This window comes from Ahaetulla prasina, chromosome 2 (genome assembly GCF_028640845.1).
Source record: "Ahaetulla prasina isolate Xishuangbanna chromosome 2, ASM2864084v1, whole genome shotgun sequence".
Classification (NCBI taxonomy): domain Eukaryota; kingdom Metazoa; phylum Chordata; class Lepidosauria; order Squamata; family Colubridae; genus Ahaetulla; species Ahaetulla prasina.
The window spans coordinates 70,793,199-70,807,914 of NC_080540.1; the positions used below are offsets into that span (position 1 = coordinate 70,793,199).

A 14,716-nucleotide genomic window follows, 5' to 3' on the forward strand; every position below is an offset into this window, starting at 1 on the left:
ATCCCAGTTGGAATATAGTAGATATTTTTTTAACTCCTGATAGAGGCATGTTCATTTTGGTTAACATGCATATGATTATAAATCATTTCAATATGATTTGAATATGATTTAAAGATGGAAACAGCTTAATTATACATCAAAAGCTGAGAAATAATCACTATGTGAAGATTTATAGATTTTTCAAGCATGGAGATGTATAAAAAATGCTTGTTCTTTAACAATGACAAAACACCAGATTTATCATCCTGGACATGAGATTGTATGATGTGTTTATCAACTAGCTATTTATGTCATGGAAACAATTAAAAATATTTTTCATGTGGTAAATATCTAACAATGCCTTCAAAAAATAGGTTGTATGATTCTCTCTATATATAATATAGTATATTTTTATTTCTTTTGTGGTTTCTTCTTCCGCCTCTTTTCTCTTCCTTTTTTCTCACTTGTTTCTTTTTTGGCACCTTAAAGCAAAACCAACATAGCCTTCTAGATAAAGTAATTTATTGTTCAAAATTAGGGACATTAGATACACTAAACAAATGCCAAATTATTCATTTCATTCAGTTTAAAGTAAATGTAACAATCTGAATAATGCAGGACCATCAACAGTGGGAGGAAAATAAAACTAAAGATCAGCTTTCTATATTGAACAAGTAGAGAACAGCAACACTGAGGTACGCTCAATTTCTTACTGCATAGATCCTTCCAAATTTCTGAGACTATTACTCTGCATAGCTTTTATAACATAACTTCATGAAAATTCACTATATTTAACTTAAAAGCAGCATATTACACATGCGCTGATCTTACAGAACGTGAGGATTCTTGGTGAAACTATCCCAACTTCAAACTGGGGTTCTCCATGGAAATCAATCTACACTGCATCGCCCTTGGCAATGAATTCAATTAGCATTCAGCTGTTGTTGGTATAACATGAACATACAGAGTCTTTGTATTTAAGAACTTCATGGAAGTCTCCTTTGTAACCTCTAAAAAGAGAAGAAAAAACAGCATTAGCAACCATACTTTTATTATGCTCACAAGTAACACTGTGGATTCTTTGCTAAACAGCACTCTGCTCTCCCCTCCCCATGTTGCTTATCAGATTAAATGCAATTGCTGGGAAAGACAGAAGCATCTGAAGGGCTTTGTCATCAAAGTGTGGGCAGCACATAGCTTTATTCATTGTTTTATGGAATACTTAAGTTACATGGCTTAATTATATCAAGAGAACTAACCTTATATTGGTTTAGGTTAGCTAACCTGGTAATAGTTACATTAGGATCCGCAAGGGAGAATTTCAGTATTCCACAGTTGGGAGAGCTACCTTATACAGCCCAAGGAGCTTCTCTATCATGTGTACCAGCCTTAGAATGCCCTTCTTTATCTCACGGCATTAACCCCGGTAGCACAGTGATTAGAATGCAGTATTGCAGGCAAACTCTGTCCATGGTGTGGAGTTCGATCCCGACTGGCCCAAGGTTGACTCCCTCCTTCCATGAGGGCCCAGATTATTGGGGGCAATATGCTGACACTGTAAACAACTCTGTTGTAAAGCACTCTGGGGCGATATATAAGCCTAAGTGCTATTGCTATTGCTATCTGCGCTTTGGCACCTAGCTTTCATTCTCACATTCAGGATTAAGCATCCACAACTGGATCACACTTTCTCCCTTAATTGCCTATCTTTCAGCACTGTTACCACAGTTGTCAAGTTTTGTATCCTGTATCGCTATAAATCTGGCCTCCACTTATCTCTTAACCCCTTACCAGGAACTGAGTTACTATAGAAGGTTTGCAGACAATAATGAAGCCACCTACTGCAGTCAAAGTCAATGTAAAGTAAAGGTTTATACTCCAGGATTTAAACAATAGTTATTTTTGGGGTCACGAATTTGGGGCATTCCCTTCATAGCCTTAAGAATCGGGAGTACCTGAATAATGCTGGTCTCGGAATGAAGCTCCAGCTTCATTACTGGCAACGATTACTGTATTTCTAAATTACTTGTTACTTTGCTTATTTTACAGATGTAATCTGCTATAAACATTCTCTGGATAACAGACAGGCTATGTTATATACAAATTATGAAATAGCACAGGAAGTTATTATTGCCCTGAGTTCTGAACAAAGCTTCTTCTGAAGCCTCTTTGGACAACCTGCTTCATCAGATTGCAGCTACACGGAAAGTTGCTCAAGGGTTACACCTATCCTGCAAGGCCTGGAACTTCTAGTTGGCTTCCAGGCACTATTCAAAATACAGCTAAGGTATTAAGAAAGGTATGCAGCAAATAGCTCCTACAGCTTATACAAATTCCTTGTGCCTCTGCAATGCAGCTAAATTTGTTTAACCATATCTCAGACAATGAACTTTCCTCTTAATTCTAATAAGTGAAAGTTTCATCTTAACTTCTGTGGATTACTAAAAGTTGAAGGAGAGCAAGTACTGCAGCATGACCACAGACAGAAGAATCTGCTCTTTTATAACCAATCATAGTTAACAGAGATCTTCAAAAGGCTTCTTAGACCTTCATTATTTCAGGTATAAATTCATATACTCACTATTCCCAGCAGATTATCAACAGATTTGGGAAGGGGGAATGGAGAATACCTCAAATATGTATGTTTATGCCATCTTACTGTGTTTAATACATCTGCTGTTTTAGAATTACAAGATTAATTTTATCTTGGATTCTCTTTTAATGAAAAAACATAGTTTCTTGATAAAGGGATCAGATCTTGACAGCTAAAATTAAACCTTTAAAAAAAAAGCTATACAAAATGTGCTGTGTCAATTATATTCAGTTAATTTGGAGTTTATACCATGCAGATATTAAAATGTTTATTCAAGAAATTAGTTGAGACAGAGTAACTGTAATAACACTGCAGTAGTTAAGTAAGACTAGCTTTTATGTAAGTATATCCAAAAATTGTAGTTAGAATGCAGGAGTCGGAGGGAGGAGACCTAGAGCACTCAGGGTCACAAATAATTTGCATTGCAGGACATGTGCAATTGCTTCATAAAGCAAAGCTGGACGTTTTGACATTTATTTCATTGTGCTTTAATGAGTTCTGTCATATTGAGTAGACATAGCATCTACAACAGATAAATTACATCATCCTGCTTATTATTATGATAGCAATGACACAGAAATCTATCTGCTATGAAGAACAGTTATTTTCATCCTACAATATAAAAAAGAGTCAGGAACCACCATCAATTTTTCCTAAGAGTCCCAATTTTTTCCATGCATAAAGCCAGTTTTCTATCAAAACTGATACAGCAGGAAATAGTATTTGCTCAGATATTGAAAAGGTGGAGGTAAAAATAAAGGTAAAGATAAAAATAAAGGTAAATTGGTTCTGGAAGTTGACTGGTGAGGAATGCCATGATCTCAGCATAGGTTGTTACACTGTTGAAGCTGCTTCCTCTTGGCAGTGTTGGGTTGCTGAATTTTGAACTAACTGCAGCTTCTGAGTTACCCTCAAGGTCAGCCCAGCATAAAACATGTCAACATTGTATTTTGTTAAATCAAACTTCATGCCTTAAAATTTGCCCCTGTCTTTCTAAATCATAATCTGAAATAACATATGCTTACAAGTTTATCACATGATTTGATATGAGCATTCAAGTTTTGAGCTGTTAAATATTTAAGATCATCTCTCCTCCCACATATGATACACCGTAATGCTGTATCTTTCCCATTTTATCTCTTATTTGCAATGCAAATGTCTATCAATCCAGAATAGATGTGCCAAGAATATTGTTTATAACTCTCTGAAACTCAGCAAGGGAGACAGGGCAGAGGAAAGGGGAAGGATATGGCAGGGGAGGGGAGGGGAGGAGAACATCAGTGGAACTTAATCATTATTAACAATTTCCTAAATACTGCTTATTATGTTTCCTCTATTATGCTTCTTTTTCAGGGAAAATACTGTTTTTATTATCTGAGATGATAGAGTTATTACAGATCTGCTGTCTAAACCATTCACAAAAATGTCAATATGACAAATATACTTAATGTGTCAATGCAAGCGTATTTAAAATTAGAACCATCTTTAAGTAGGTTATGGGCAGGCTCAGGCTCCCTTTGGGCTCGCTTTGGAGAAAGACATAAATAGCAATTATGATGCTGAAATGATCGTTCCCAGTACTTGCTCCATCTCTTCACACATACATCAAGCTCCCTAAAATTCTGTGTTAATTATTCATACTTGAACAATCTGCCCTTTAAGTTCTCTGTGATGTACAGAGCAATCCGAGTAAGAAAGTACTCAGGAAGTTTGATATCCAACCAAGGGAGACTGGAGGTGATCTCTCACTTTTTGCTTGACAGCTAAAATAGTGGCAAGCAGAATTTGGCGGGACTGAGCCTATATTTAGTTTGCTAGTAGAGACCATTTCTGCAAACCACTAATCTGCCATTCCTTCACTTTATAAATGATATTCAATCCACAATACTGTAAATGTTTTCTTCATTTTAATGGGTTGTTATGATTTTAAAATGTTATAAAATCTTTTTTAAAAATATTCAAGTAAAATGCATCACAAGTTATATCATTCTCAATCTCTTTCAATTTAATGCTGGGTTTTAATACTTCTAACTTAAACCAGATCACATATACTAAATCAATAATTCTATGTCCCCAGAAACCCTACAAATTAGGGCAATACCAAAACAAAGCTTTTTAGAATTTAATGCAGCATGTATTAAGCTTTTAATATCTGATCATTCCATATTAACTACCTGTTTAATCTTAACAGCAGGTAAATTATAAAATTACTACTAAATTACAATTATTAAAGTAATATAAAACAAAAACATTATCTTTTTCAGATTTACGAAACAGGCAATATGCTGCTTCAGACTTTAGACAATGGCTTTGTTTGATGATAGTATCTTTACAGAACTGGGATTGGACGAAACCTTACATGAGTCTATAATATCTTCTTTTTCTGTTATGTTTTAATAATAAGATAATAAAATAAAAAGCAATGATAATAATCTGCAACAGAAGCAATTTTTGTTCTACTTCTAAGGTTAGTTCTATTTTTAAGATTTCATGAATCCTTTCTTTTGTCTGAACAATATTGCAATTTAATTACTAATATTTTGGCAATATTACCATACAGAACAATACTAACAGAACAGAAACAGAACTAATGAAGCAATATGAGTCCATTGATGGCTGAATATCAAGCTTCCAAGAATTTCCTAGCATTTTTTTATTTAGCTTAGTCTAAGATGTTCAGAGTTTCCCATCTGTCCACATGTTGTGAGATTAAGGAGTTTTCATCATGCCTTGTAGAACCAACAGGCAGAAGATTGTTCCTGGAATTCATGGAAGTTTGGCATTCAGGCAAATCAGGCATCAATAGACACATAAAGATAAATCACATTTGCATACCATTCAAAAGAGACAAGAAAAAAGCTAAGAAGGAAAGAAAAAGACCAGAACACATCTTCTCCAGCAGTCATCAGCCACATCAACAGATTAACACCAGACAAACAGCCAAGCAGAGATCGAGGAATCAAAATCAAGGAGCTGCCAAGAATAAAAGCCATATCCTTGTAACACTGGCAGGGCAAGCTACTGTATAATAAACAAGAAGCAAACTCCCACACTCACCAGCACTGATGATATTACCTAGTCAAGCAATGAAAAATCTGCAAGCCAACATGCTTAGAGTGCACTAAGGACTCCACAGAACAACACTAATATTATAGTATTAGTTATATATTATTGACCGTTATACTTTAAAGACTCCTTATTTTATATTATGATGTTAAAACACACGAATCTAAGACTTTCAGGATAACAGTAAGTCAAACATTAAGTCAAAAGCTGTATTATCTGTAATGAGTAGCAATTAATTAAATTCATCTAGAGCAGGGGTCTCCAACCTTGGTCCCTTTAAGACTTGTAGACTTCAACTCAGAGTTCCTCAGCCAGCTTTGCTTTGCTGGCTGAGGGACTCTGGGAGTTGAAGTCCACAAGTCTTAAAGGGACCAAGGTTGGAGACCCTTGATCTAGAGAGGGTGCTATTCAAGCATAATTTAAAAAATGGAATCCTCTGTCTAAATTGGATCCATGTTAAGTAGAATGCTGTTAAGAGGCTCTACATCACATGATACAATCCCCTCTAAGTAATATTTCTGTCCTATTTTTTAAATAGGAAAAAAGCTGTTGTAATTTTAAAGATAAAATGTAGGCTGACCTTAACTTTACAATCTCATCTTAGAAGCTAAACAGGGTATAATTTAATACACTAACAACATAGCTTTTGTTTTTTTTTGTTGTTTTTTTTCTCAATCTATGTACTTACCTTTTGTCAACGCTTCATCCAGGAACAATTTTAGCCTCCTGCTTCTCAGTCCAAACATTTTGCCTGTTTCATGCAGAAGCCCTTGATAGGTTAATCCATTTTGACCAACAGGGTTTTCCATAAGAAGGGTTCCCACCATTCCATTTAGACACTCTGGAGACAATGAACTGTCTTAATTTTTAGCAAAAAAACCTTACAATTCCACAACATAATTTGCCTTGTGCCCTATAAGGAGGATTTATTTATTTTCCTTTCTTTACAAAGCAATCATATACCTACATCTGTTGGACTGTGCCCAGTTGGACTCAACAAGATGTACTATTCCTCCTTCCCTTTTCAATTCCACCTGCCCTCTGGGCAGCACAGAAGACAATCAACCACCATGATGGCAAACCTATGGCATGTGAACCTATGGCAGGCAAGGACGGCCTGCATGCCTCTCTGTGGGAACACGCAGGCCGTATCCCCAGTTCAGTTCTGCCACCCATGCAGGTGTGCCTCCCGCCGGCCAGCTGGTCATAAGTGTCTACCATGCATGCACGGGGGGGGGGGCCATGTGCGCATGCACGGGGGCCGTGTGCGCATTGCATTTTGGGAGTTCATGTGCGAGCGTACGCTTTGGGCACTCGATCCGGAAAAGATTAGCCATCACTGGTCTACTAGCACCACTCCCAACTGTTTCCTAGAATCCAATTTTACACCACTTACCTGCAGAGCATAGGATCTGGTACTGGAGGACTCCTTGATAACAACAGCCACAAATATCACGTCTGCCTCAGGTCTTGACTGATGCCAAACTAGAAACCCAGATGGGCTTCTAGTTCCAAGAGAGAAGAACCCTCTCCATGCTCAGTCCGGTTTTGGTTAATTTTGGTTAAAAACTTATTGCAAGGCCAGACTGCAGTTATTTAAGAGATTAACTAAAGTTGTTTTTTTTACAAAAGCATCTTATAAACAGCTCTTGCATTCATTCTATTAAAAGATTAAGATAAAAGATGTTTCTTTAACATGATTAATTGGTGTAGGTTATGGACTGTGTAGCCTCTACCACTGAAACAAGAAAGGTTAAGTTGAGCTAGACTTCAGGAAAGGTCCAAGATTTCAAATGTTAATAAAATGATCTACCATCAGACAATTAACACTGTATGTGACTTACCTTGTGGTTTTGCATTCACTAGTTGTAAATTGATATACTGACATAAAAAGGCATCAAGATTATTTATAATTGGCAATGGCCCTGCAGTTACATGAAGCTTCTTTCCACTAAGACTCAGCAAATCTGTTTGTTTTTTTACTTCTGAAAAGAAAAAGTTGTTAGAAATAAACCTTTGAACAATATCACTACAGTACACAAATGAACTTTCCTTTGTAGTCTCTATTTTTAGAATAGAATAACAGAGTTGGAGGGGACTTTGAAGGTCTTCTAGTCCAACCCCCTGCCCAGGCAGGAAATTCTACGCCACTTCAGACAAATGGTTATCCAACATCTTCTTAAAAACTTCCAGTGTTGGAGTATTCACAGCTTCTGGAGGCAAGTTGTTCCACTGATTAATTGTTCTAACTGTCAGAAAATGTCTCCTTAGTTCTAAGCTGCTTCTTTCCTTTATTAGTTTCCACCCATTGCTTCTTTTCCTACCCTCAGGTGCTTTGGAGAATAGTTTGACTCCCTCTTCTTTGTGGCAACCCCTGAGATATTGGAACACTGTTATCATGTGTCCTCTAGCTCTTCTTTTCATTAAATTAGACATATTGAGTTCCTGCAACCGTTCTTTATATGTTTTATCCTCCAGTCTCCTAATCATCTTTGTTGCTCTTCTCTGCACTCTTTCTAGAGTCTCAACATCTTTTTTACATCATGGCAACCAAAATTGGATGCAGTATTCCAGGGTAGTCAACCCCTACCGCCCACTTTTGTATCTCTGTTAGTAGTAAAATTTTCTAACCACCCCCTGTTCAGGGGGAGATGCACAAGCTATTCTGGGACAAGGCTCTTTTGTTTGCGGTTGCACTATAGCGCCATTTAGTTTCACTTACGTAACGTGAACTAAACTTATGCACGGGCGATACAAATAGTATATTTTCAGAAATGTAAATTGTCACGGGGAATTTTATGAAAACCTAATGAAAATGTTTTTAAATAATGCTACGAAATTTTTTTTAAAGGCAATTAAATTAAAAAAAAGGAAAGTGCTTCAGTATCGGACAAAAACCCTACCGCCCACCATGAAAGCTGGAACGCCTACTAGTGGGCGGTAGGGACCAGGTTGATTACCACTGCGGTATTACAAGTGTGGCCTTACCAAGGCATTATAAAGTGGTAGTAACACTTCATGTGATCTTGATTCTATTTCTTGAAGATTTACATACAAGCTAGAAACATGAACAGTGAAGATTAGTATCGCATAATATTGAACTAGCCTGAGTATTTCCAGATCAGTGTTTGGCAACTTTAAGACATGGGAACTACTAGCTGGGAAATTCTGTGGGTTGAAGTCCATCTTCTTCTTCCTGTTTTACCACTTCAGGTGTCAAGGGAGATACAAAGTTCTGGTTCTTGCTCTTCTGGCAGCCCCAACCATTGTTAATTGATGTTGTTGTAGTGTCTTTGATGTGGTCTCTCCATCTTCTTCTGGGTCTGCCTCATGTTCTTTGACCTTCTCCTCTTTTGTATATGCCTTGTACGGTATGGAATCCCATGACATCTTCTCTAGGTAAGCAAACCACTTTATATGCCATTTTTGTACATAGTTTAAGACTGGTTCTATGCCAATTCTTTCTCTTATGGTCTCATTTCTGATTTTATCTCTTCTGGTCACTCTAGCAGCTTTCCTCAAACATCTCATTTCCTTGGGGACTAACTTTCAGTTATGTTTTGTTGTAAGCATCAACAAAACATGTAAGCATGTTTGGCACTGTTAACATAGGATGGGGATGAATATGTTTTGCAGGAGATGCTTCTTTGTGTTGATTGGTGCTGTCTTATGTTGTAGGAGTAGAGCAAGCTGTCCCAATACCTCTCAAAGTGCAACCCCACATCCACGTCGTGAAAGGTGGTAACAGAACAAAGTAACGGATTGCTAGAATTGGGCAAAGTATGCCACTACGACAGCCATGAAGGCCATCCTGGGTCAGCCTGAAATGGCCTGGGCAAAAGGTCTCTGGTGAAGCTATGACAGGCCCAGCAAGCTGGCAATGGATAACTGCTACAGAAATTATAATGAGATATGAACATGGATGCCTCGCGTAATGACCATCATGACTTGCAACTGTAATGGAAAGGCTCCATTACAGTCACAACAATGACTACCATTATATGTATTTTTTTTTCCTGCAAACCAAGGGTAGTAATATCAAGTTGATCAAATGAGTTGTGGTTTCCCCTTTCCCTACTTGGCATGCCCATTCTTGTTTTAATTTGTTTACACCATTGGGGTAAGCTGACACAAGTCATAAAAGTTTAAGAGTCTATTAACTGTCATGTTTCCTTGCCGTACTTTTGCTTGCATTAAGCAAGAATTGTGAGCAAGACATATTGCTTTTTTTAACAAAAAAATCAGATAATCCAAAAATGCTGGCAGCCAGTGGTGGGTTTAAAAAATTTTTATTACCGCTTCTGTGGGTGTGGTTTGGCTTGGTGGGCATGGTTTGGTGGAGTGGCAGGGGAAAGATACTGTAAAATCTCCATTTCAACCCCATTTCAACCCCAATCCTATCCAGGGGAAGGATACTGCAAAAATCCCCATTTCCTCCCGATCAGCCGGGACTTGGGAGGCAGAAATAGATGGGGGTGGGGCCAGTCAGAATTTTTACTACCGGTTCTCTGAACTACTCAAAATTTCCACTACCAGTTCTCCAGAACTGGTCAGAACCTGCTGAAACCCACCTCTGCTGGCAGCCAAAGAAACACTTAGTCTTTGTTTATATAAGACAACTAAGCACTATTTTCATTTTATGCTTTGTCTATCATCAGAGGCAATCTGATTTGCTATGTGATGATGCAGTTACTGGGAAAAACAATTGATTTGAAGAGAAAAAATAGTGCCAACATTAAATCAATGAAGTGGCTCAACACAAAATGTTCTTTGTCACCAGTAGAAAGTGAAATCTTTCCAAGAGGCAATGAGGAAATTATAGCAATAAATAAGCATTCCAATGTTATCAAAATTTGAAATACTCTCATAAATTATTTTCTGTATTGACTGTAAAATAATGTGCTTTTAAAATGAATTGACTCTTAAGGAAAAAGAATTCTCTTAGAGTGACACAGTGTCTAGAAACGGAAGCAAAATAGGCTTTTCTGTTTAATCTTCCTCTGTGGTGAGGAACTGTCTTAAATTCAAAGCCATCTTCTTTCTGGATAGAAGCAACACATAGATGGCACTCTAAAAGGCATTCTATCTAATATATACCAAATTTATCATGAAAACAGGTAGCATAATTGGTTTTTTAAAGCTTGTAAATCTATTTCAAGAGTGTACATTTTTTCCCCAGACTTGGTAAAAAGCAAGACAAAACAAACTTATTCACATTTTTTTAAAAAAAAGGCACACTTAGGATAGGGTATCTATCATTCTGAAATTCTACTTACCTTGTTTTCCACTATAAATGGCTACTTTTGCTTTTTCAAGACCAAAAATGCACACAATAGTGTTAACAAGCTTGGTGAAGTCTAATTTATTGTCTCCCTTTGGATTTTCCAGCAACACCATTCCATCTAGAGAGAGAAATATATATCGGTAATGCTAATAATCAAATTTTGTTTTCTTCACCAGTTAACAATAGGTGTATGCAGCAATATAACTTCTTAGTTATTTGAGGGGTCCTTTGATTCCATCATAGCATTTGATAAAATACTTCATAATATTCTTATTAATAAGTAAATTAATGTGGGCAGGAAGCCATGAGAATTAGGTGGCTGCTTGGAACTTGTAGCCAAAGAATGCTCTTTAATGACTCCTCACTGGATTGCAGGAGGTACTGAGGGGGGCTTTACAATGTTTGGTCTTGATCCTGCACTCTTCCAATAAATTTATTGAAGTAATAGTAATCAAATTTTCAGATGGAATAAAATTGGGTAGGACAGTTAACATAAAAAAGGTAATATAAAATTCAAAACAGTTATACTATATTAGAGAAATAGTTAAATGCAAATTTTTTCACTTAGGGAACAGAAATCAAAGGCACACGAGTACAAAAATTCAGGAAGACCTCACCCCAAAACAGCACTCCTGAAAATGATCTTGGAATAGTAGATCATGACAAATAAAATATAATTGCAGCGTGATCTAGCTTTAAAAAATGGAATTAAAATTTTAGGATGTGTCAACAAAAGTATGGTCCCTAAATTCCATTCCATTTAGCCATCATTCTAATTATGAATTATATAATATGGTGCATCGTTTAGGGCATCATGTTTTTAAAATGATTCAGGAAATCGAGAATAAGTTAGGTGGAAAAATTGAACAAATATTTGTCCTTGAAGAGAGGATACTCATCATATACATGAAAGGGAGGAGGAGGAGGAGGAGGAGAGGAGGAGGAGGAGGAGGAGGAGGAGGAGGAGGAGGAGGAGGAGGAGGAGGAGGAGGAGGAGGAGGATCTATTTTACATCATTCCAGAATACACGATATAGAATATCAGATTTATTATTACAGGAAAAAAGACTGTGGTTGGACAGGCCATCAGTAGAGGTGATTAAAAGAATCTGGAAGTCATCTATGGAGTCCCAGGTGCTCTCTGAGCTTGGTTGTTACTTGCAGACATTTTGTTACCCAACCAGATAACATCAACAGTGCTAGTGCTAGTCATCTATCTAATGATCTGTCATGGATCTCTTCATCTGATTTTTGTCCTGAGCAAATTCTCCCTAATGAGCTCCTTCAACTCTATATTTCTATGAATTTGGCATTTCAGAAAATAGCTCAATTTGCTTTGGCTGAGCACATTGGCACAAACCCACAAGGCTCAAGAAACAGAAATTTCCTTAACTCTCCATAACCACCAAGGAAAATCCATAAGCAGTTGTGTCCTTATTTCATCTTAATAGACCAGAAAGAAATTTGTATATCTCTCGTAAACTTCAACTCTTAAGCTTCAAAATTTCTACAGCTTCTGGAAACTATCTTTTGTTTCCTCCGTCCAGTGTTCCATGCCAATCTGAGTAATATACCAATAGGTTTCAGTAACACCTATCAAATCACATTTGTCTTCTGAGTTGGAATTTCTAATTGTTCTAATTTATTTTCCATACTTTTTGAGGAACATTAAGCATAGAGGAACCTATTAGTAAACATTCGAATTACTGAAGCAAGGTGCAAAAGAGTTGGGAGTAAGCTTCCTTTAAATATGTTCTTCTAGTTGCTTTTTGAAACAATTAAACTACCAATTCAACTCTGGATTTAAGTGAATATGATGCACACTTTTATTATCAAGTTTACTGTATTTATACTGAAATGTATTCTCGATATTAACCAAAGATCACAATTTCTTTCCTCTTATTCTGAATTAGTTAAGTAGCTGCACCTTAATTATATCAATCAAAAATAAAAAGTAACCCTCCATTTTTAAAATTTTATAATACGGAACCAGCAACGATTCAAATAATTTAAATTTTAAATACATTTGTAAACCTAAAAAAAAAAGTTCAAACATTTCAAGTGTAAATTAGGCTCCAAAGATCTATAAACCTCCTTTCAAGTAACCAAAGAAATGGTTGAAACAATGCCAGGTCAGTGTCAGTTCTAAAGTAAACCATACTAGGTGAAATATTGCATGGCTAATTCCTAAAAATACGGAATTGAGAATGATGTAATTTTCATTGAAATCCGTTATACCAGGGGTATCAAACTGGTGGCCCAAAGGCCGGATGCGTCACATGCAGGCCACACCCACCCTTGCTCCGCAAAGGCAAAAAATGTCACATGACGCGACCGAGTTTGATGCCCGTGTGTACACAGACCCACTGAGTATTTCTCCCACAGACTCAAACAATGCAGTTCTATTTATGATTACTTCTTGAATATAACCACATAGGGTTTTTTTTCTAATAGTATAGAGGTAGTTTGTCATTGCCTTTTTCCAGGGAGTTTAAGTTCCCAGTGTAATGTAGACCTGGGATTTCTTAATGATCTCCCAGGCAAATCCTGAGTCTGATCCTGCTTACTTTTTCAAGTTTCTTCAAAATCAACTTGGTGCTACAAAGACCATATACGATGTTTTTCACCATCACGTTTAACTACTAGCTTCATTCATTTTTAGTTAGCAATTTTACAAGTAGTACAAATAGTTCTAGCTACACCAGCATAGCCTCCGTCATGTTTTGCTACAGTGGTTAAAAGGAGAGAATGACAAATTAAAAAGTAGATTAATACAGACGTACCTTGTTCTTTACCATTAATGCAGATGTTCAGAGTGACATAAGCACATGCTGGCTCAGTACAGTGATGTACAGCTCCTTTGGCTATTGTAATTTCCAGTTCTGATCCCTTCAGCTAAACAAACAGCAGTTACATTTTTAAAATTATTCTTCTAAAACAAGACCTACGCACACTTTTCCCCTCCAAGCTGTTACAATTGGAAATACTCCCAGGAACTGCAGTGGCAATAGATGGATATTATCATCTCATAAAAATAACAGGGCAGAGTGCTTCACTAGAACTAGTATCTAGCATATTAAAAACACATAATTTGTACCTTCTAAACCAGCATTCAAACTAGAAACGTAGCACAAATATCAAGTGCACTTTCAGATAAGAGGACAGATTTCACAACACAGGCACTTTGCTCAGGATCAGGCAAGGATGTTTGGGTATCTACTATTATGTTATGGAAATGTTTGGCTTCCTTTTTTCCCTGGTATAGCCCCAGCTATTCTACTTTAATTGTTATATTCTTTTAAATATCACTAGCCTCAATCAGATTTTTACAAGTTGGTAACTGTATGACTTAAAATTATGAATCAGTGTACAGGCTAAAATGTAGTTGCCTGGTTTCTCATTCAAGATGCTGTCTTGGTGTGGTTTCATAGTGCTCAGTATGTTGCGTGAATGCAGACAAGGGTTAATTCAGTAAATTATGATTCAGTTAACTAAAGCATAACATGTTTTTCAAATACAATGCAATTTCCTTTTGTCCCTGCCATTATAAGCCCCAACGGGCAATTGTTTCAACCATCAACCACCTGAAAGCTGACAAACAATATCCCAAATAGTGGCTATAGGAAAGGAAAAACAACAAGTAATAATATATTAAATGAAAAACTAAGATGATGTTAACATAGCGCCTTGTTATTTACTCTTAACCGTTAATTGTTCTTATGGCCACTGGCAAAAACTAATGTTAATGTTAACAAAAATTAATGTTAATGACTAAGTGGAAGGTTACCAGTCAGC

The 14,716-nt window shown here is 36.7% G+C and overlaps 1 protein-coding gene across 1 annotated transcript in view; it reads right to left on the bottom strand.

The window, feature by feature from the left end:
* Positions 1 to 484: 484 nt before the first annotated feature.
* Positions 485 to 14,716, bottom strand: part of IARS1 (isoleucyl-tRNA synthetase 1) — an 86,332-nt gene continuing 72,100 nt past the window's right edge. The window contains exons 30-34 of the mRNA XM_058166436.1: positions 13,705 to 13,816; positions 10,915 to 11,040; positions 7,483 to 7,623; positions 6,327 to 6,479; positions 485 to 989 (exon numbers count right to left, since the gene is read on the bottom strand). Of these exons, the coding sequence (XP_058022419.1) occupies positions 907 to 989; positions 6,327 to 6,479; positions 7,483 to 7,623; positions 10,915 to 11,040; positions 13,705 to 13,816 (615 nt within the window). The 3' untranslated portion in view covers positions 485 to 906. The remainder of the gene's footprint in view (positions 990 to 6,326; positions 6,480 to 7,482; positions 7,624 to 10,914; positions 11,041 to 13,704; positions 13,817 to 14,716) is intronic.